Source organism: Trichechus manatus, unplaced genomic scaffold (genome assembly GCF_000243295.1).
Source record: "Trichechus manatus latirostris isolate Lorelei unplaced genomic scaffold, TriManLat1.0 scaffold00058, whole genome shotgun sequence".
NCBI classification, from domain to species: Eukaryota; Metazoa; Chordata; class Mammalia; order Sirenia; family Trichechidae; genus Trichechus; species Trichechus manatus.
In genome coordinates this window covers 7,559,216-7,583,440 of record NW_004443994.1, presented here as the reverse complement: position 1 = coordinate 7,583,440, position 24,225 = coordinate 7,559,216, and the positions used below count along the sequence as shown (strand labels likewise).

General features: G+C 36.4%; 1 protein-coding gene across 3 annotated transcripts in view; it reads left to right on the top strand.

Annotated features, from left to right (window-relative positions):
• Positions 1-24,225, top strand: part of EVI5 (ecotropic viral integration site 5) — a 286,322-nt gene that overhangs the window by 169,995 nt on the left and 92,102 nt on the right. For all 3 annotated transcript variants that reach the window (XM_023733439.1, XM_023733437.1, XM_023733438.1), the window contains 3 exons: positions 15,205-15,339; positions 17,727-17,867; positions 20,123-20,281. In XM_023733439.1, coding sequence (XP_023589207.1) covers positions 15,205-15,339; positions 17,727-17,867; positions 20,123-20,281 — 435 coding nt within the window. The remainder of the gene's footprint in view (positions 1-15,204; positions 15,340-17,726; positions 17,868-20,122; positions 20,282-24,225) is intronic.

Genomic DNA, 24,225 nt, shown 5'->3' with positions numbered 1-24,225 from the left:
GGACTAATGGACCACAGCTAGCAAGGCCTCCACTAGACTGAGTCCAGTACAGCTAGATGGTGCCTGGCTACCACCACTGACTGCTCTGACCAGGATTACAACAGAGGCTTCTGGATAGAGCTGGAGAAGGATGTGGAACAAAATTCTAACTCACAAAAAAAACACTACATTTACTGGCCTAAAGGAGACTGGAGAAATCCCGAGAGTATGGCCCCCAGACACCCTTTTAGCTCAGTGGTGAAGTCATCTCCGAGGTTCACCTTTCAGCCTGGGAGTAGACAGCCCTGTAGAACCAAATGGGACTAATGAGGTACAGCAGTCCACGGACAAGGGCCAGAAGGCAGAAGGGGACAGGGAAGTTGGTGATAGGGAACCCAAGGTTGAGTAAGGATAGTGTTGATATGTTGTGAGCTTGTTAACCATTATCATAGGGCAACATGTGTACTAACTGTTAAATGAGAAACTATTTCGTTCTGTAAGCCTTCATCTAAAGTGAGAATAGCAGTAGAATTGGAAGAGTGTAGTCGATGTCACTGAACTGTGCCTGTAGAAATTTTTGAAATGGTGTATTTTGGCTATGTATATTTTCACCAAAAAAAAAAAGGTCAAGAAGGGAGAGGGTTGACATGTTGTGGGGTTGTTAACCAATGTGATAAAACAATATGTGTACTACTGTTTCATGAGAAACTATTTGTTCTGTAAGCCTTTACCTGAAGTATAGTTTAAAAAAAAAAAATTGCAAGAACATCTGGCTTGTGAACAGTTAGAAAATAACTAGTTCACTAAAAGCTGATTCACTATAAGTCTAGCAAACTAACCTTGTTTCTGTAATAAACAAAAACTGTGCCATAAGCACAGTTTTACAATTATTTGATAGGCTCTTTCATGCTGTTTATCTGGACAAGAGAGAAATACAGACGAAAGTAGTAAACTTCTGTGGCTTTGTAGGTGATTGACTTATAGCAAGAGACTGTTAATGTTCAAGTGAAGAGAGGTCAGCAGTCTTTGTCTCCTAAGCCTGTGCTGTCAGATATTTTAATCTATGATTAAATCTTTATATACAAAGTGCCTTTAAGAATTTTATACATAAAGTATTTCAGAAATGTAGCTAATCTGTTGGATGATGCCTTAAGATTCCAAAAGATTTAAACAGTCTTATAAGAACAGGAAGCTAAAATAAAAAGATTATTTCATAGAAATAAATGTATAACCTTGGCCTCAGTTTCAAAATTCAAAGATATATCTTAGTAATGCTTTATGTAACAAAGTTCTAGAAATTTTTGTTGACAGGAAGTCTCAGAAATGAGCCAGTAATGTAATGTGGCTGCCAAAAACAAAACAAGACAAAAGCTTCCAAATGCAGTCTTACTAGAAGTATAATGATCCCATTGAATTCTAGATAGCTCGCAGAAAATTTGTACTGTTGTTGCTCTGAATACCAAAACTCATACATGAAACATTTTTGGACTGTATTATAGTCAGTATAGGAAAGGTTTTTTAGGCTGTAGTAAAGAAGACTTTAGAAGAATATCATAGCTATTGTCATTTTCAAATATTTGAGAGGCTATCATGTGGAAGGAAACCCGGGTGGCGTAGTGGTTAAGAACTGTGGCTGCTAACCAAAAGGTCAGCAGTTCGAATGTACCAGGCGCTCCTTGGAAACTGTATGGGGCAGTTCTACTCTGTCCTATAGAGTCGCTATGAGTCAGAATTGACTCAACAACCACAGGTTTGGTTTTTTGGTTATCGTGTGGAAAAGTGATTACTTTTTTTTTATATATAGCTTCAGAAGGCAGCATGTGTTTAAGTTCCTAGGATACAAGAACCTATTCATTGGTATTTTGACAAATGAACTAGTTGCTTTACAAAGTAGTGAGCATACCACTACTAGAAAATATTGAACGTGTGTTGCTAAATATTTTCATTGCAGCTTTTCAATGTAAGTTCATGAGTTCTTCAAAACTCTCAATAAGAGTTTCCAATCTGTATTCCAGCAGGTAATATATAATTTACCATAGAATGAATCACCTTCCTTCCCCCTGCCAATTGTGGCATTTTATATGATAAAAAGAGCTTTGGATTATATATGGAATTGAGTTCTAGTTCTTTTTTGCTGTGTGATCTTGGATACTCGAGAACTGTTTCTTTTTTCTCCAAAATTATTAAGTAGGGCCAGATCATCTCATGTCTTTTTCTTTAATCCAAAGACCATATCAAATGTACATTTTAAGAGATATGTTTTTGACCTAGATTTTTTTGTATGGCTCTTCTCTTTCCCCTTTACTTCAAATATAAATAGCATCCAGTTAGCCATGAGAAAAACACCTAATCTGACAGGTTTATCCTGTAACTCACTGTCAAGGTATCAGGTTCCGTTCCAAACCAGTAAACACTTTGTATACGGCTCAGTCCTGTATGAATGTAGTTTGAAAATCTTATAATGAATAGAGTCATTCATTCATTCATTCATTCAACAGAACTTGAGTGTCTATGTAGCACTTATAAAGTACTGCTGTAAGTGTTGGGTATACCATAGTGAACAGGAACAACAAAGTTTGCTATTACATCAATGTTCTAGTTGGGAAGACGCATTAAACAAGTCATTATAATTTCAAGTGTTAATAATGACTCTGAAGAAAAATAAAGTAGGTGTGAGGTAGTGGGTACAAGTGCTATTTTAGATAAGGTGGCTTGGGAGAGATTCTCTGAGAAAGTAACATTTGACTGAATGATATGAAGAAGGAAATTATTTGAAGATTTGGAGGAGGAGCATTCCAGACAGAATATACACCTAGTGTAAAAGTCTTGAGCAAAGAATAAGTTTGGAATATTCAAGAAACAGCAGGATATATGTTCATAAACCCTAAGGGAACCACTAAAACTTTTTTTTTTTTTAAAAGAAGATAAACGTAAATAAATAGCGAGTAGTGGAGATAAGATGGAGTTATTAAAAATAATCATTAATCAGAAAAAGAAAAGGAACAACAAATAAATGGACTAAATAAAAAGCAGCTAGCAAGATTGTAGATTTTAATCCAACCACATCAAAATTTACATTAAATGTAAGTAAACACACCAATTAAAAGACTGGATAAAAAGGCAGAACCTGTCTACAAGAAACTTCCTTTACATACAAAGACTTTGGTAGGTTAAAAAGTTAAAAGAAAAAGGATGCACCAGTAATGAACAATGTGAAAAGGGAATTAAGGGAACAATTTCATTTGCAATAGCGTCTAAAACAATAAAATGCCTAGGAGCAAATTTAACCAAGGAGATGAAACACTTGTATGCTGAAACCTACAAACATCGCTCAGAGAAATTGAAGCAGACCTAAATAAATGGAAAGACATCCCATTTTCATGAATGGGAAGACTTAATATTATTAGTATGTCAGTACTACTCAAAGTGATCTACAGATTTAATACAATCCCTATCAAAATTCTAGCAGCCTTTTTTGCAGAAAAGGAAAAGCCGATTCTCAAATTTATATGGAATTACAAGGTGGCCCAACTAGCCAAAAACATCTTGAAAAAGAACAAACTTAAAGGATTCACAATTCCTGATTTTAAAACTTGCTGCAAAGCCACAATAATCAAATCAGTGTGGCACTGGCATAAGGGTAGGACATATAGGTCAGTGGAATAGAATTTAGAGTCCAGAAGTAAACCCATACATCTGTGTCCAGTTGATTTTTAGCAAGGGTGCCAAGACAATTTAATGGGGAAAGAATAGTCTGTTTAACAAATGGTGCTGGGACAACTGGATATCCACATGCAAAAGAGTGAAATTGGACACCTACTACACACAGTCTGTAAAAATTAACTCAGAATGGGTTAACAATCTAAGTACAAGCTAAAGCTATAAAACTCTTAGAAGAAAACATAAGAATAAATATTCATGACCTTGGATTTGATAATGAATTCTTAGATTTGAGTCCAAAAGCATAATCAACAAAATAAAAAACAGATAAATTGGACCTCATCAAGATTAAAAACGTATGTGTGTCGAAGGACTTTGTCAAGAAAATGAAAAGACAACCCAGAGAATGGGAGAAAATATTTGCAAATCATATATCTGATAACGGTCTAGTATCTAGAATATATAAAGAACTGTTACAATTCAATGATACAAAGAAATAACCCAATTAAAAAAAGAGCAAAGGACTTGAATAGACATTTCTCCCAAAAAGGCACACAAATGACCAACAAGTATATGAAAATATGCTGAGTATCATTAGTCATAAGGTAAATGCAAATCAAAACAACAAGGAGGTACCCCTTCATATCCATTAGGATGGCTATACCTAAACAAAAACCACAAACAACAAAAACCCCGTGACAAATATTGGTGAAGATGTGGAGAAATTGGAACCCTTGTACATTGCTGATAAGAATGTAAAATGGTACAGCCACTGTGAATAAGAGTTTGGTGGTTTCTCAAAAAGTTAAACATAGAATGCCATATGATTCTACAATTCCACTCCTGGGTATGTATCAAAAGAATGGAAAACAAGTACTCAAGTATGTGTACACTCATGTTCATAGCCAAAAGGTAGAGACAACCCAACTGTCCATCAACAGACAAATGGATAAACAAACTGTGGTGTATGCATACAATGGAATATTATTCAGCCATAAAAACAAGTGAAATACTGATACATGCTACAAAGTAGATAAACCTCCAAAACATTCTGAAGTAAAAGAAGCCAGACACAAAAGGTCACATATTATATGATTCCATTTATATGAAATATCCAGACTAGATAAATCCATAGAGATGGAATGTAGATTGGTTGTTGCCAGGGGCTGAGAGAAGGGAGAAATGGGAAGAAACTGCTTAATGGGTAAAAGGTTTTACTTTGGAGTGGTGGAAATATTTTGGAACTAGATGGAGGTGGTGATTGCTCAACATTGTGAATGTAGTAAATGCCACTAATGTTCGTTCACTTTAAAATGGTTAATTTTATATTAATGTGAATTTCACCTCAACAGATTATTTTTTTTTAAAAAAAAGAATACTAAAGATATGAATTTGTAAGGCCTAAGGAAACATGACACATTTAGTTTCAGGGATTAGGGTAGAAGATGTGAATAAGGGAGACCAAATAAAATCCCAGCCCTGGAAACCACTGGTTAAAGTCAGGTTAAGAAGCAAGTGAGCTGACTTGCTGGTAAACACCTGCATGTAGAAGGAGCCTGGGAGGGTTAGGAGACCCGACAGGACTGGGTTTGGGCATATCCTAATCAGAGTTGTGGTTACACTGAGACTAAAGAATGAATTCAGTGCGAAGTGAAGCAGGGCAGGTCAAGAGCAGCAGCTAAGGAAGTAACTTGAAACAGGTTGTCAGACCAATGACCTGTAGGAACTTTAGCCCAAAGACAAGGGGATTAACACGTAAAGGAGACAAGAATTTGTAAAATCAGGAGTTTAGAGGGCTAACTTGAGAGCAGCTTGGGCAAGTGCTGGATATGGTAGCTAATAACCATAGCGAAAATTTTACATGTTTCTTTTGGGATGTGATGTTTGGGTCCATCAGCTCCATTTAATGTTCCTGGGTAGAGCAGACATAGGATTTTATATGTTTCTCTACCTAGGAATAGGGTTGGTTCCAGAATCTCAGTGAACCTGAGCCTGTAATTAGGGGTAAGGTGGTCTCAGTTACAAAGGTTAGGAGTAACAGAGGTCAAGTAGGTTGTTACATGGATGTTAATAAATGTGTATAGCATGATAGCTAATGAGAATGACTCTCCTCCACTTCTAGGAGTGGAAGACCAAAGTGGTCTGCCTATTACTGTTGGACACAATATACAAATTACACTTGTGGGGGAGAGGGAAGGAACATGGAAAAAGATATATCATGCGAACACTAAGGAAAATAAACCTGGACTGATTAGTATCAGACAAAGTAGACCTTAGAACAAAGAATAACTACCAGCGATGAAGAGGAACATTACATGATAGTACTGGGGTCAAATCACCAAGAAGATGTAACAGTCCTACTTAGGATTGTTGTATGTAGGAATGTATGACTTACAACATCTGTATGCATCTAACATCATAGGAGCATGAAGCAGAACTGATCGAACTGAAAGGTAAAGTGGACAAATCCACAATTATAGTTGCAGTCTTCAACGCCCTGTCTCAGTAATTGCTGATATAAGTAGGTGGAGAATCAGTATGGATATAGAAGACCTAAACAACACTGTCAACCAAGTTGATGTGATTGACAGTTATAGAACACTCCTCTGTATAACAGCAGAATACATATTCTTTTCAAGTGCGTATAGAGCACTTACAAAGATAGAACATATCCTGGGCCATAAAACAAACTTTAATGCATTTAAGAAAAATGAAGTCATAAAGTATCTTCTTTGACCTTAATGACATTAAGTTCAAAATCAGTAATAAAAATATAACCTAGAAAATCACAAAATATTTGGATAAATTCTAGTAATATTGGAAATGAAACAACATTTTACCCATGGGTCAAAGAGAAGTCTCAAAGGAAATTAGAAAGTATTTTGAATTAAATAATGAAGACACAACATACCAAAATGTGTGGGACTCAACTAAAGCAGTGCTTAGTGGAAAATTTTAGCATTATATGCTTATATTAGGAAAGGAAATAGGTCTCAAACCAATGATCTGTGCTTCCACCTTAAAACACTAAAGGTATAAGCAAGTAGAACCAAAAGCAAGCAGAAGGAATGAATAATAAAAAGAGTAGAAGTCAGTGAAATTGGAAACAAAGATAGACTACAATAATTTCAAAGAAGCTGATTCTTTGAAATGATCAGTAAAGTTCGTAAAACCGTCCAGACAAAATAAGAAACAACCAATGTCGTGAATGACATTAGTCTTCTACCAACTTAGCCCATTGTCTTGTCTCATAGTCTAGATTTTTCTAATTGCTTCTTCGTGGTGTAGTCATATTTTCTGTGCAGTAGACAGGAGCCCTGGTTGCATAGTGGTTAAGAGCTCAGCTGCTAACCAAAATGTCAGCAGTTCGAATCCACCAGTTGCTCCTTGGTAAACCCTATGGGGCAGTTCTGCCCCGTCCTGTAAGGTCGCTATGAGTCGGAATTGACTTGACAGCATCATAGTTAAGTTACTATGATTCAGTTAAACCTTTTTTAGGAAAAATACTTCATAGATGATGTTGTGAGCTTTATCTTGCTTTACATCAGGAAGCACACAGTGTAAGTTGTTTCTATTATTAGTGATGCTAAGTTTGATTACCATGCTAAGTTTGGTCACCACAAACTCCACTGTGAAGGTAAGTTTTCATCTTTATAACTATTAAGTGGTCTGTTGGGAAATACATTTGCACCAAGCGAAATGTTCCCTGTCCACCTTTACCGAATGGTTTTAGCATTCACTGATGATGCTTACTGAATCAGCTATGACATTGGTTTTCCAAATTGTGATTTTCTTATTCTTTCATTTCTTCTGCATTTATTAGGTAGTGTTCTTCTGTAAAGATCTCTCTCTCTCTCTCTCGTTCACTCACTCACTGTGGACTCTTTATTACTTCAGACTCGTGGACTTTTATTTATTCAGTGTACCATGTAATTTTTTTTTATTGTATTTTAGATGAAGGTTTACAGAACAAACTAGCTTCTCATTAAACAATTAGTACACATTGTTTTGTGACATTGCTTACCAACCCCACGACATGTCAACACTCTCCCCTTCTCAACCTTGGGTTCCTTATTACCAGCCTTCCTGTCCCCTCCTGCCTTCTCGTCCTTGCCCTTGGGCTGGTGTGCCCCTTTAGTCTCGTTTTGTTTTGTGCACCTGTCTAATCTTTGGCTGAAGGGTGAACCTCAGGAGTTACTTCATTACGGAGCTATAAGGGTGTCCAGGGGCCATACTCTCGGGGTTTCTCCAGTCTCTGTCAGGCCAGGATCTGGTCTTTTTTTGTGAGATAGAATTTTGTTCTGCATGTTTCTCCAGCTCCTTCTGGGACCCTCTATTGTGATCCCTGTCAGAGCAGTCGGTGGTAGTAGCTAGGCACCATCTATTTGTGCTGGACTCAGTCTGGTGGTAGTTGTGGTCCATTAGTCCCTTGGACTAATCTTTCCCTTGTGCCTTTGGTTTTCTTCATTCTCCCTTGCTTCAGACAGGGTGGCACCAGTGGAGTATCTTAGATGGCCACTCACAAGCTTTTAAGATCCCAGATGCTACTCACCAAAGTTGAATGTAGAACAAGTTCTTTATAAACTACGTTATGCCATTTGAGCTAGATGTTCCCCAAGACCATGGTTCCCATAGCCCTCAGCCCAGTAATTTGGTCCCTCAGAGAGTTTGAATGTGTCTGTGGAGCTTCCATGAGTTTGCCTTGGACAAGTTGTGCTGGCTTCCCCAGTATTGTGTACTGTCTTCCCCTTTACCAAACTTACCACTTACCTATTGTCTCCTTAGTGTTTTTCCGTTCCCACACCTACGCTCCTTCATAACCATCAAAGATTATTTCTTTTTGCGTGTAAACCTTTTCACGAGTTTTTATAGTAGTGGTCTCATACAGTATATGTCCTTTTGTGATTGACTTATTTCACTCAGCATAATGCCCTTCAGATTCATGTTGTGAGATGCTTCACAGATTTATCGTTGCATAGTACTTCATTGTGTGTATATACCATAGTTTGTTTATCCATTCATCTGTTGTTGGGCATCTGGGTTGTTTCCATCTTTTAGCTATTGTGAACAATGCTGCAGTGAACATGAGTGTGCATATGTCTTTTCTTTTGATGGCTCTTATTTCTCTAGGATGTATTCCTAGGAATAGGATTGCTGGATCATACGATATATCTATTTCTAGCTTTCTTAGGAAGCGCCATATTATTTTCCAAAGTGGTTGTACCATTTTACATTCCCACCAGCAGTGCATAAGACTTCCAGTCTCCCTGCAGCCTCTCCAACATTTGTTATTTTCTGTTTTTTTGATTTGTGCTAGTAATGCCGGGGTGAGGTGGTATCTCATTGTGGTTTTGATTTTGCATTTCTCTAATGGCTAGTGATCATGAGCATTTCCTCATATGTCTGTTAGCCACTTCAGTGTCTTCTTTGGTGAAGTGCCTATTCATATCCTTTGCCCATTTTTTAATAGGATTATTTGTCTTTTTGTTGTAGAGGAGTTGGATTTTCCTGTAGATTTTAGGGATTAGACCTTTGTCAGATTTGTCATATCGAAAAAATTTTTCCCAGTCTGTAGGTTCTATTTTTACTCTTTTGATGAAGTGTTTTGATGAACATAAGTGTTTAATTTTTAGAAGATACCAGTTATCTAGCTTATCTTCTGGAGTTTGTGTGTTGTTAGTTATGGTTTGTGTGTTGTTAGAGTGCTGTTGGTATTTGGATCAGGATTGCTTCGTATTTGTAGACTGCTTTGGGTAGAATTGACATTTTCTCAATGTTGAGTCTGCCTGTCCATGAGTATGGTATGTTTTTCCATTTACGTAGATCTTTTTTGGTTTCTTGCAATAGTGTTTTGTAGTTTTCTTGCATAGGTCTTTTACATCCTTGGTTAGATTTATTCCTAAGTATTTTCTTTTTTTACAGGCCATTATAAATTATATTGTTTTCCTGATTTCCTTTTCGTTGTTCTCTTTATTGGTGTATAGGAATCCAACTGATTTTTCTATGTTTGTCTTGTATTGTGCTACTCTGCTGAATCTTTCTGTTAGTTCCATTAGTTTTATTGTGGAGTCTTTTGGATTTTCTATGTATAGTATCATATCATCTACAAATAGGGACAGTTTTACTTCTTCATTACCAGTTTGGATGCCCTGTATTTCTTTTTCTTGCCTTATTGCTCTACTAGGACTTCCAGCACACTGTTAAATAGGAGTGGTAATAAAGGGCATCCTTGTCTTGTTCCTGTTCTCAAGGAGAATGTTTTCAGCCCCTCTCCATTAAGAATGATGTTGGCTATTGGTTTTGTATAGATTCCTTTTATTATGTTGAGGAATTTACCTTCTATGCCTATTTTATTGAGAGTTTTTATCATGAAAGGGTGTTAGACTTTGTCAGATGTCTTTTCTGGGTTGATTGAGATGATCGTGTGTTTCTTTTATTTATGTGGTGGATTGCATTGATTGATTTTCTAATGTTGAACTATCCTTCCATACCTGGTATGAATCCTACTTGGTCATGGTGTATTATTTTTTTGATATGATGCTGAATTCTATTGGCTAGAATTTTTGCATCTATATTCATGAGAGATATTGGTCTGTAATTTTCTTTTTTTGTGGTGTCTTTGCCTGGTTTTGGTATCAGGGTTATGCTGACTTCATAGAATGAATTTGGAAGTATCACTTCCTTTTCTATGTTCTGAAATAGTTTGAGTAGTACTGGTGTAAGCTATTCTCTGAATGTTTGGTAGAATTCTCCAGTAGAGCCATCTGGGTCAGGGCTTTTTTTAATTGTGAGTTTTTAAATTACCTTTTCAGTCTCTTCTCTTGTTACGTATCTGTTCAGATTTTCAGTGTTACTTTGTGTTAGTTTGGGTAGGTAGTGTGTTTCTAGATATTTGTCCATTTCTTCTAGGTTTTCAAATTTGTTGGAGTATGGTTTTTGATAGTACTCTGTTATGATCCTTTTTACTTCAGTTGAGTCTATTGTAATGTCCCCCATTTCATTTTTTATTTGGGTTATTTGCATCCTCTCCTGTTTTTCTTTTGTCAGTTTGGCCAGTAGTTTGTCGATTTTGTTGATCCTTTCAAAGAACCAACTTTTGTTTTTGCTGATTCTTTCTGTTGTTTTTCTATTCTCTGTTTCATTTATTTCTGCTCTGATCTTTATTATTTCCTTTCTTCTGGTGGCTGTGGGTTTCTTTTGCTGTTTTCTTTCTATTTGTCTGTGTTATATAGCTAATGTTTTGATTTTGTCCTTTACTTCTTTTTTGATGTGTACTTCTTTTGAAGTAAATTGACCTCTGAGCACTGCCTTTGCTGTGTCCGAAAGGTTTTGGGAAAGCATGTATCATTGGTTACCGGATGCTCTATCTCCTGCTGGGGGCTCCGAGAAGCTGCTTTCCTGTACTCCCTTTCATCCAATCTTGGTGGCTGAGGAGTCCAAGATAGTGAATCTGTGCTGCGTTAGCTGTTAGGGGACCTCCACTCCGTATCTCTCCTAGCTCTCTATTCTGTCAGTTTCTTATTCCATTCGGTGCTTGGTTGAGTTCTTTATGTCTTCATTTAATACTTAGGCTTCCAGGATTGATGTTTATCTGTTTTACTTAGTTTTTCAGGTCTTTGCTGTGGAGGGACGATGTGGTGCTTCTGTTTATAGTGCCATGTTGGCTCCGCCTATTTAGTGTACCATATAATTTTTAATGGTTTTAATGCTATGGTACAATTACATACCATAGTTATTTTAAATAATTAAACTTTTGAGCGGCAGTTTTTAAAAGATAAAAAGTTTATTTTCAACTAATTTTGAGTATTGAAGTTCTTTAAAAAAGTGTTTCTGCAGTATGCAGTTGTTGGATGATTAACTAGTCACTGATTTCCTTTTGCACTGGCCCTTGATAATTTTTTTTTTTTTTTGGAAGGGAAATAAAAATGTAGTATTTGGCTTTTATTATGGCTGGTAGTATTTTGTATGAGGACCAGTACATATCTTTGAGTGTAGGCCCAAAACTCAAGAATCTTAAAAGCTAGCGTGATCAATTTCAGATGGATTTGTACTTTTTTTGGGGGGAGGAGGGAGGTCCTTGATAATCTGAGCCTAATATAGTTGATTTTCAAAAATGACTGAGTTAATTTATTATTTAATTGAGCATTTAGTGTACTAAGTAAATATTAAATAATAATTATTAAACTAAGCGTAAAGATAAAACTGTCTCTGTATCTGTTTTACATGTGTCATGTCAGTTTTTCCTGCAAGCCCATAGAAGTGAAAATGATCCAGTGACATTTCATGCAGTTGCACATCTGACCCTGGCTGTCTTGAGTGTGGGTGGGGCACAGATGTGTTTATGTTGGATGACTTTTCCTGATGAGACCAACTGTCTTTGAATTTAGCTTGATCTGTTTAAAAACTTTGTGCCCTACATACATGTCACTGCTTATCATCAGATATGCTGAATAAGCAATTTTGTCCAGGTACTTGTTGGCTCCGATTAGCATAAACAAGGAGAAATTGTAACAGTTAAAGCTGCTGAATGCAGAAATGACTATCTTTTGAAGTTCTTGTGACCCTTGTACTAAGAAATATTTAAGGGGAGGCTGTATGACCTACCAACCCTGGGAAATGATTGTGGGTATTCTTGACTTGGGGGAAAATAGATGAATTCTCAGCTTCCTTTCCATTTCCTAAAATTCTAGAAGAGAATATGAAAGAATTACATATACTTTTAAGATACAAGCTTTTGAAATAAGGAACAAAAACCAATCTTACCTAGATAAACCATGAATAAATGTTAAACTAAAAACTACCAGTATATCAGTGGAAGTTGTGGAATTTTTTAGATGGTTTATTTTAGAAAATGTATTTGTTCAGCGGTATTTAGGAATCGCCCCACATCTGATTTATCTAGTGAGGTTTTTTTTTCTTTATGAAAATCAAAGTTAATATTTAACCTATCTTCCTACATTAAAAACATTCCAGCTTTAGCTCTTATAAGTAGTGACATTTCAAGAAAATGCCGTTTAATTTGTAATTGTTGTTAGTTGATTTTAAGTTTTTCTAAAGATCCAAAATAGAGTGATAACTTTACACATTTAAATTGGTGAACTGTTAAGCTGTTTTCTTCCAAAACCAATTCTGAACTTGATCTAAAGACTGAATGTTTTACATTCGTATGTAACTATCTTTTCCTTTCAGCTCAATTAATAAATGAGGAATCATTTTAATGGAAGTAATTGTTTTCTTGACATTTTCTTTAGCATTAAAAAAAAAACTATGCTGTTAGAGCATATAAACAACCAGAGATAAACGTCCACCTTAAAGGATCGTATGTAATTTTTCAAATACTGGAAATAATTCATATAAAAGAGACATACTGATTTTTCAAATGAATTTAATGTAGCAAATCTTTAAATAGTATATCCATATCGCTTGAATTTTTTTACAAGGTTTTTTAGAGGATGTGGTAGGCAGGATTAAAACATCTTTGGGGGGCCATACGCTGAGGCAAAGCAAGATATAACCATTTTTATTTTATTTTTGTCTGCTATGATTTTGTCTTGTTGTGTTAAAACCACTTCTCTTGTATAATCGTGGCTTTTTCACATGCTTTTGGATGGGATGGTACAAATGTATCATCTTTCCACACTGTTATAAATTTTGTTTATTGTATTTCTTTTTTTTAGAAAAGTGACTTGTTCAAGATTGCTAGGTGAGCAGGCTAATAAAAATAGTTTAACCATCAGATTGATAGGTCATCTAATAAAGTTTTTACAGTATGTAACTCCTCCCACTCCCCATGTTTAGTGTAAATTTTGTTTTTTTAACCGAGAGTTAGCTGACCTAATATTCAGCAAATATTGTTTGCTTATCTACTAAGAAAAGCACAGTTTGGTCCTGATAATACAGTGGTAAATCAATCAAACTGTCCCTGGTTTTGCTTGCGTAGTATATATATATAGATAAACATTTAAAAAATTAATTGCACAGTTAATTATTTAGACTTGATAAATGGTACAAAGGAAAAGAGTATAGGATTTCACGAAATATGTAGCTTCCTGAAGAGGACATATAAATACTAGGTCTTGTATTTAGTTAGGAGGTTAATGTAAAATTAAATTTAGTCAGTATTTGATACATCTGTGTAGGCTGTCTTTATTCCAACTTGAATTTTTTCATTTAATGATAAAGGGACCTCCCAAGGTACAGATACTGGATTTTGCTATATTACTCATATATCTTTCAAATCAGATATTGAATGTGAGAATTCATTTTTGTACTCATGATGTAAACAAAAAAGATTACTGTGGGCTTTCAGTTTATCTTTGCAACTTTGGCAACACCAGAAGAACTCATGGGATTGAAAAATAGAGGTTCCACTTACTAAAAAAGTTTGTGTCATTTTCATTGGAATGGGATTGTTGGTATCACGGAAACATTAAGAGAATCATTGACAGAAGGGGATTTTTTATATAAGCATAGGGAAGTAATTCATTATTTACAGACTTTTTAAATACATGGCCCCTTGTTGATTATCAAGGAGCCCTGGTGGCGCAGTAGTTAAGTGCTGGGCTGCTAACTGAAAGGTCAGCGATTTGAACCTACCAGCCGCTCTGCAGGAGAAAAGATGTGGCAGTCTGCTTCCATAAAGATTTACAGTCTTGGATACCCTGTGGGGCAGTTCTGCTCTGTCCTATTAGAGTTGCTGTGAGCTGGAATTTTTTAAGTGGCTGCATTAGTATTTACATTGTAGATACAGTAAAGGAAATTGGAAGATTTTGTGCTTTGGTTAATTTCTTCATGCAGTATCGCATTTTGTTTGCTTCCAGCAGTCATTTCTATGCATATCTTTAAAGAAACCTACAGTTCTAAGAGCAAATAAAACTTTGCTGTATTGGGATTTAGGATGATTCATTTTATCGTGGACTCCTGGTTTTTATTTCCATTAGGTTAAAATAGAATTTTCAATAAATGCGTATTTATTTTCTATGGTTTATAACAGTGCTATCAAATAGAAATATAAGGCAAAGCACATATGCAGTTCTAAATTTTCTGTTAGCCACAGTGTATTCATATTTGATTTAAACATGTAATCATTTTAAAATTAATACGATATTTTACATACTTTTTTTTAATAGTAAGTCTTTGAAATCCAGTTTGTATCTTACACTTATAACCTGTCTTAATTTGAACTAACCACATTTCAAGTGCTCATTAGCCACATATGACTAATGGCTACCATATTGTGTAGTGCAGGTCTGTAGTATCAGAACAAGTTCTTAGTAACTGGATGGATGTATTGATAAAAGGAGATATTTATCTTCAGTGAATTGGATTTGATCAGTTTAATAACTAGTTGTCAAAACCTAAAAACCTGATCATCTTTTTAGATATCAAAACTGGACCTTTTTGACTGTTTGGAAAGTTAGTTGGAGATATGCTGAGAATATTGTATAGATAGAAGTTTTACTGTTTAGCTCTCCTTAATAATTGTATCATGAAGTTGCATTTATTTTTACTGTATATATATGTTCATACTTCCATAAAATTTCAGTGTATATCTGTAACTTATAGCATAAGTGCAGTTCCAACTACAATGAAGATTTTGTGCTACAGCTAGAGAAGGAATTGGTCCAAGCCCGACTGAGTGAAGCCGAGTCTCAGTGTGCGCTAAAGGAGATGCAAGATAAAGTCTTGGATATAGAGAAGGTGAGAGCAACATAAATGTTTCACTCCCATATTAGAGGGGACATGGGATAGATATTTAAGTACTTATTGAACAATTAAATTGAGTTTAGTGTTTTTACACATTAGAACTCTTACATGTTAGTTACTAAAAAAAGAAAGAAAAAAATGTATAAGATTGCCAACTGTTCTTTGTTACTACCATACTATTTAAGACTCCATATTTAAGGGCAAAAATGGAGATTAGAGCCCCTTTTGAGGAAAACAACTAGGTTAATTTTCATAGGAAGAATATCTAAATGTTGGAGATGGGAAACATAGAGGACAGAAATTTACTTTTGTCTTCCAATATTGTAATACCATCATGTGGAAGAAGTGTGATAGGACTAATACATAAACATTTCAGGAAAATTGTATCTGTCCAAGCTAGAACAAGCCACCTCAGGATATATAGGAAGTTCCCCTTACCTAGAGTGTACTTGCAGAAGCTAGCTAACCTCTTCAAACATGTTAAACAACTTCAAGGATTAGATAAGTAGTGGAAGTAGAAAAGTTTTAGGTTCCTAATAACTCTCATATTTGAGAGTCTGTGTTTTAGGTCACAGACTCTGAATCTCTGTGTTCTCATCTGTAAAATCATGGAGGCACATTGATGGTCTCTGAAGATTTCTTCTAGCTTTAAAATACTTTGACTCCATGACTAAGCATTGATAGCCTGGGCTTTGGGTTGAGTTTGTTCCTTTTCATCCTAGATAGTATCTAGCAGTTGAATCAAAGGCTCATTGGTAATGGCCATGACAACCTCAAGTTGTTCTTAAGTATTTTCTCAGTGAAATATAACAAGTATAATTAGAATCAGTAGTGGAATAATTTTGCTAAAAATCTGGTAGCTATTTTAATATTATTTTAGGAAAATTCAATCTTTTATTTGTTGAGAAGAAAGCCAGCAAGAATGCTGAAAGAAATATCTAACAGAATATTTGGTCTCTAACATTGGAGTATTCTCAGCTCCATAATATAGGTAAGAATCTAGGTCTTACAGTCAGAAAGATTTTGAATATTTGGTGGAAGTATTCTTTTTAAGTAATTTAATTTCTGGTTTTCAATTCAGAAAATATTTAAAGTCTATCATAAGAATGTGTAGTTGGCTAAAATAACTGTATTTCATCATCCCTGTGGGCTGAAGTCTTCATGTCCACCATGTAATATTTTAGAAATAGAAAATTTCATTGAATCAGGCCTAGAGATTTCAGTAGTACCTCAGTGTATTTAGGGAACATTTATTAGGGCTTCATTCTGGATCTCTTAATCACTCCCCAGAGAAGTTCAATAATGAGCTATATCCTAGGTGGGTCTTTAAGTATGGTAGGAGATTGAGCTAAATCATATGCCCATGAAGCAAATACTTAGATCATCTTGGAATTAATTTCTTGAGTATTGATATAAATAGTGACTAATACGCAGAGATTTGGCATTCCTCTCAAAGGTGACATGCTGATAAAATACAACAAAAACAAATTTTGAACTGTTCTTTCCCATAAATCTTTAAAATGTAATTGATGTTTATGTTTTATGTAGAGTTCTGATCAGGGGTTAGTGAGTGCATTGCCATGTTGAAAAATATTTTTAATCCTGTTGCTTCGTAACTTTGATTGCTCTTTCAGTAACAAAGAAAAGTTAGACTTTCTATGTCCTCAGAATTAAGTACAGTTACCCCTGTACGCTGCTGGTAGGAATATAAATGATGCAGCTGCTTTGGAAAATAGTTTGACAGTTTCTTAAAAGTTAAACATAGAGTTACCATGTGATCCAGCAATTCTACTCCTAAGATATATACTCAAGAGAATTGAAAACATACGTCTACACAAAAACTTGTACAGAATGACACAGCAGCGTTATTCATAATAGGCAAAAAGTGGAAACAACCCAAACTTCCATCAGCTGATGAATGGATAAATAAAATTTGGTATATCCATACAATGGAATATTATTAGGCAACTAAAAAGGAGTGAAGTATTGGTACATGCTACAATGTGAATGAACCTTGAAAACATTTTGCTAAGTGAAAGGAGCCAGTCTCAAATGCCACGTATACTGAATGATTCCATGTATATGAAATATCCAGAATAGACAAATCCATAGAGATGGATATTGGGAGTGACTGTTAAAATGAGTACAGAATTTCTTTTTGTGGGGGATAAAACTGTCCTGAAATTAGATAGTTGCTATGGTTGCACTGACTTACACGCTTAAAAGAGTGAATTTTATGGTATATGAATTCTATCTCAATAAAGCTTTATAAAAAAGTAAGTACAATTAATTACACATGGAACAAAATAGCTTTTATTATGTGTACTATATTTTATTCCTTAAACTTTAAAATCCCAAATTAAGTTTTCTCTTGCTTTTAGAGAAACAACTCCCTGCCCGATGAGAATAACATTGCAAGGCTTCAGGAAGAACTCATTGCTGTGAAACTGAGGGAAGCAGAAGCTATTATGGGTTTGAAAGAACTTAGACAGCAAGTCAAGGATTTAGAGGAGCACTGGCAGGTATATCAGATATTTTGTGTGCTTTTTAAATGTAGAGTAAAAGCCGAATATCCAATTTGTGAGAGCTTGAAGTAGCTGATGACCAACATTGGGAAATGAGTTTAAAGTGAGGAAGACTGCTTAATGTACAGAACTGAGAGCATTTGTAGTTTGAATATATGCTTAAGCCGTTTCTCCCTTCTTAATTCTTACAATGAAATAAAAATTGTAAAAATGGTGGTGTAGTGGAGGTATCCGGCTCTTCTAACTTCACGAGGGGGAAGGAGAATCAAGATCAGCAGTCCAAGGCTGATTCCTATGAGTCAGAGGTCAAACATACCTCTACCTTCCACCTCCAACCTTTTTACCAGTTCTGACACCAGTTGTCCCTTCCACAGCACTCTCTACTTCTCTGATGGGTTCAATAATTCATTACAGTGGCTACATAGAATTCACAGACCATACTCACAGTTATGGGGTTTATTAGGGAAGTAACAGGTTACAATTCAAGATACAGTTCTTCAACCAGGGCAGCCTCTTCTCAGCCATGCCCACAGACAGGCCCCCCTGTGGCCCTCAGCCCCTCAGCCTGACCTCTGCTCTCCTTAGGCAAGTGTTACAAAGCTCTTTAGCTCTGCCAGTAAGTACCCAGAGGCACCCCACTCTGCCAGTAAGCCTCAGTCCGAAGATGCTCAGTTCTTCCACTCCAAGGGTTGGAGAGAGTAGCTCTACCATGTGTCCAGAGGCTCCTCACTCTGCCAGCAAGCCTCCTGCATGAAAGTGCTCAGCTCTCTCAGTCTGTGGGTTGGCGAGCCTAGCTCTGCCATATGCCTGGAGGCACCCCATTCTGCCAGGAAGCCTCCTGCCTGAAGGTGCCCAGCTTTCTCTCTCCATAAGCCAGGAAGGTCACCGTGCTATGTCCTGCTGGTCTCCTGGTTTTGCTGCCTCTGCTGCCGCTGTTTCTCTGCCACTGCTTCTCGCTGTTTTACCATCTCCAGTGTTACAGCTCTCTCTCTCTGTCTCCTGGGTCTAGGAGGGTCTCAGTGCAGGGATCTCAAGTCCAAAGGACATGCTCCGCTCCTGTCTCTTCTTCCTGGTGATAGTCAGGTGCCCCCATCCACCTCTGGGATGGCTCATTTTAAGCCCAGTGGTATGGCAAAATTGACCAGTCCCCTTTTTAGGGTTCCATACACCCTAATTACATGGTCCCCCCCAACAAGGGTGCCATGCACCTTATTTACATTATTAGCAAGCTATCCAATCCCCTTGGTGGACCACAAACACCTCATATACATAGGTTCACCTACTCTTTTGTTGGGAATTACAAGACCATGGCTAGAAAGGCCGTATAAAAATGATTCGTTGCACAGCAAAGTTAGACAGAAATCAAGTCATATTTTTATTGCTGTTGCAACAGTGTACCATTTTAGTAACTGTTTCTGAACTTTTTCTAAATAGTACATATTTCTTATGTTGATGTTAAATTCATTGTTGGTCAGTGTGAAATATTACAGGGGTAACACCAATATAAATTTGTAACTTCTTTTAAAAATTGGTTATGTCACAAAATCTGACATTTAGCTAGTTATATGCCCACAGATTTACTCATGTCGGAGGAGAACTGTTGACAAAGAACAAAAGAATCTATAAGAAACAATAGAAGGAAGAAAAAAAAAAAAACTACATATAGTTTGAGAATAGTAATCTTGGTTTGAATTTTGGGAGGCATCTAGCAAAGACTGAAATTAGTCTTTGATATTACCATGGCATTTTTTTTTCCAAAATATTAGACTGCAGTAAATTGGAAATTAAAAAACAAAACTACTGATACTTCATCACAGATATTTTGAAAAACACTGCTCCTAGCTTCTAATATTGCTTCTTTAATTAACAAATAGTCCCAATTCTAATGCTTTTCTTAGGATTTCATTAAAGATAATATGAAAAAGCTCTCACAGAAAATTAGGGTGAAAATTGTATTCTTTACAAGAATTAATCCACTTCTGGTATTAGAGAAGAACACTGACCTGTATCTGAATTTGTATCCCAGGTCTACCACTCATTGACTGACTTCATGAAGTCACTTAATCACAATGTCTTTGTTTTCTTGCCTGTAAAATGAAGATAATAGTGCTAATAAGATTTTCTGAGGAATAAATAAAATAATGTACATAAGGTACTTTCTGTAGTACTGGGCCCAAAGTAAGTGTTCAGTAAAATTAACTGCTATTTTGATGCTGAAAATATTTATTGCAATGTAATATTTTGTGTTTTAGCGCCACTTAGCTCGTACTACTGGGCGATGGAAAGACCCACCTAAGAAAAATGCTGTGAATGAGTTACAAGATGAACTGATGACCATTCGACTTAGAGAAGCTGAAACACAGGCAGAAATAAGAGAAATGAAACAAAGGATGATGGAAATGGAAACACAGGTATGATTTGAAAGTCAATTAGCTTTAAATGTATGCATTAAAATGTATTGCTAGCAGTTTGCAACAATCATTTTAAAAAAATGTAGCTATTGAGACTGCTTATGTACAATCAAAAACTTCATGGGATTTGGCTCCTTGGTTTGGAGGTTTAGGGTCATGGTTTCATGGGACATCCCAGTTAATTGGCCTAATAACAGTTTAATGCTTCTGTTGTACCTCCTAGTTTGTTGCATAGTGCCTGGGGTCTTAAAAGCTTGCAAGCAGTTATTGAAGGCATGACAGTTGGTCTCTATTCACCTGGAGCAACAGAGGAAGAGGAGAGTCAGGAATAGGAGGAGGATATGGAACGTGTGGCTAAGTGCCTCCATGAACAACTGCTTTGCCATGAGACCAGAAGAACTGGATGGTGTCGGGCTACCATTAGTGAACATTTTGATCAAAGATTCTTTAGAAGAATCTTTGATCAAAAGGGGGAAAATGTAGAATAGAATTTAAAGTTCACATGGACTCCATACTTTCTGGACCCATGGGGGCCGGATGAACTCCTGAAACTATTGCCCTTAAACCTTAAAGATAATCTTTCAGTCTTAAACCAAACATATCCCCTGAAGTCTTCTCAAAAACAAACAATAGTTTAGCTAAACTGGTAGAAAGTGTCTGCCTTGAACATTATGCTCTTTCAAGAACTATGTATATGGGATCAAAGTGACAACAGCAACACAAAAGGTTAGATAGGAAGCTTAGGGGGCAGTGAGTTTATGTTAAAAGGGAGGGAGCAACTCAGAAAAGGAGGGTGAGAATGGTTGCACAACTTGAAGAATGTGATCAGTGTCACTTAATTGAACATGTAGAAACAGTTGAATTTGTGTGTGTTTTGGTATGCATATTCCCAACAACATAAATTAAAAAAAAAAGTATTGTTAGCAGATCACATGTTTATGTACATGTTGTATGATCGCTAGAATAGAGTTAAAAGTTCAAGATATAAACTGTGTAGGCTGCAATTTTCTAACACAGATGAAGAGGGCCAAAACTGTATTCTTTGCTTTCAGAGGTTTTAATCGTTTCTTTGACTCATTCAGCAAAGTTTAAGCAAATCATAAAATTCCATTTGACTATAGTAGATAAAATGCATAGGCTGCCTTGTTGCACAACTTGTAGAGCAAAGTTTTTCAATTGGCTCTATTGACATTTTGGGCTGAGTAATTGTTTCATTTATTTATTTCATTGTTGTATAAATGTAGGCAACACAGTATTTACCAATTCAATGTTTTCCACTTGTACAATTCAGTGAAACCAATTACATCAGTTGTGTTATGCAACCATCACCAACACCCATTGCCATATTTTCCATCCCCATAAACAGAAACTCAATGCTAGCTAAACAAAGATTCCTCTTTCCCCTTCCCTCCTGCCCTTGGTAACCACTGATAAACTCTGAGGCCTGGATGTTCTTTGATGTTGCGGTGGTTTTGTGCATTGTAGGATGTTTAGCAGTATCCCTTGCCTCTGGCCACATCCTCTTCTCCAGTAGTGATGACTAAAAAGGTTTCTAGATATTAACCAAATGTTGCCTGGGGGGCAAAATTGCCCCCAGTGGAGGACCACTGATGTAGCATATAATGTGAATGATGCTTCCTGAAGTTATATAATGTAATGACCCTGAGTATTCAGTTCCAAAATTGCACTTCTTTGTTTTCAAGTCCTCCTTGTCTCTAATAAATCCTATTTTAAATATTTGACTTAAGATTTGCAAAGGCTTTTCTGTGAAACTTAGCAGAATTTAAAAGCACATTTAGTTTTTATGTGGGACACTTGTGTGGATCATACTCCATATTCTCTCTGAAAGTTATTTGTTTTTCAAAATTTTTATTCAGCCAGTAGGGGGCATAGTTAACTCGTGTATCATTTCTGTATTACTGTGTGCAAAATGACCATCCCAACTTAAACATGATAACATGAATGTAATTTCTTTAGATTAATCAGGTTTTATTTCAGTATAGATTTTAAAGATGCAAACACAGCTTTTAAGCCAGTGTTCACGTTTTATTTCAGAGTGAATGTAGCTGAATGAATCAAAGTCAGCATAGTTTTGAGAGCTTGTGAAATGCAAAGCACTGTCCAAGTCATCAAAGGAATCACACTTAAGAAATCAGGCATGCACAAACTATATTTAATATTACTTAGAAATCTGGTGAGTAGAGAGATAGAAATTGCCATGGAACAGATCTTGGAGGAAAAAATTAATTCCAGCTAGGTGATTTGGGGAAAGACTTCCTAAGGAATTTGTATTTTTAACTATGCCTGACTAATGAGTGTAATTTGGGATAGATTTTGATAGAAGAGGTATGGAGTAAGGCAGTGTGATGTAGTAGTGGTGGTATATTAGTCATTTTAAAGAGTATATGTATTTTTAAAAATCCAATCTGAAAGATGATTGTACAATTCTATGAATATATGAAAAACCACTGAACAATACACTTTAAATGGGTGAATTTTATATGTGAAATATATCTCAAGAAAGCTATTTTAAAAATTCAGTCTTATTGTATCTTTTAGCTATAATGTTTAGTCTGTGTTTTGTGATTCTATTTGGATTAATAGCTACTACCTTCCTAGCTCTTTGCTTTAATTGTTGTAGTTCAAGTGCAAATTTACAATTCAAGCCAGTCTCATACAAATATTTATATATACACTATTATATGACCCCAGTTGCTTTCCCTGTACTGTGACAGCACACTCCTCCTTTCTACTACTGATTTCCTGCATCCATTCAACCAGCTCCTAACCCTCTCTGTCTTCTCGTCTCACCTCTGGACAGAAGCTGCCCATTTAGTCTCATGTATCTACTTGAGCTAAGAAGCACATTCTTCACGAGCATCATTTTATGTCCCACAGTCCAGTCCAGTCCTTGTCTGAAGAGTTGGCCTTGGGAAGGGTTTTAGTTCTGGTTTGACAGAGAGTCCGGGGGCCATGCTTTCTGGGGTTCCTCCAGTCTCAGTCAGACCATTAAGTCTGGTGTTTTTACTAGAATTTGAGTTCTGCACCCCACCTTTCCGCTGCTGCATCAGAGACTCTCTGTTGTGTTCTCTATCATGGAGGTCATTGGTGGTGCCTGGGCACCATCTAGTTCTTCCGGTCTCATGCTGATGAAATCTCTGGTTTATGTGGCCCATTCTGTCTCTTGGGCTAATACTTTCCTTGTATCTTTGGTGTTCCACATTCTCCTTTACTCCAGGTGGTTGGGACCAATCGATGCATCTTAGATGGCTGCTCGCTAGCTTTTAAGACCCCAGATGCCACTCGCCAAAGTAGGATGCAGAACATTTTCTTAATAAGATTTGTTATGCCAGTTGACCTAGATGTCCCCTGAAAACATGGTCCCCAGACCCAGACCTCCACCCCACTTACTCTGTCTCCTGAAGTGTTTGATTGTATTGAGGAAACCTCTTAGCTTTGGTTTAGTCCAGTTGTGTTGACTTCCCCTGTGGTGTGTGCTGTCCTTCCTTTCACCTAAGATAATCCTTGCCTACTATCTAGTTAGTGAATAACCCTCACCCTCTCTCCCTACCTTCATAACAATGAAAGAATGTTTTCTTCTGTGTTTAAACCTTTTTTTGAGTTCTTATAATAGTGGTCTTATACAATATTTGTCCTTCTGTGACTGACTAAATTCGCTCAGCATAATGCCCTCCAGATTCCTCTGTGTTATGTTTCACAGCTTCATTGTTGTTCTTTATCATTGCGTAGTATTCCATTGTGTGAATATGCCGTAATTTCTGTATCCATTTGTCCATTGGTGGACACCTAGGTTGTTTCTATCTTTTTGCTATAATGAACAGTGCTGCAGTGAACATGTGTGTGCATATATCTACTCGTGTGATGGCTCTTACTTCTCTAGGATACATTCCAAGGAGCAAGATTGGTGTATCATATGGTACTTT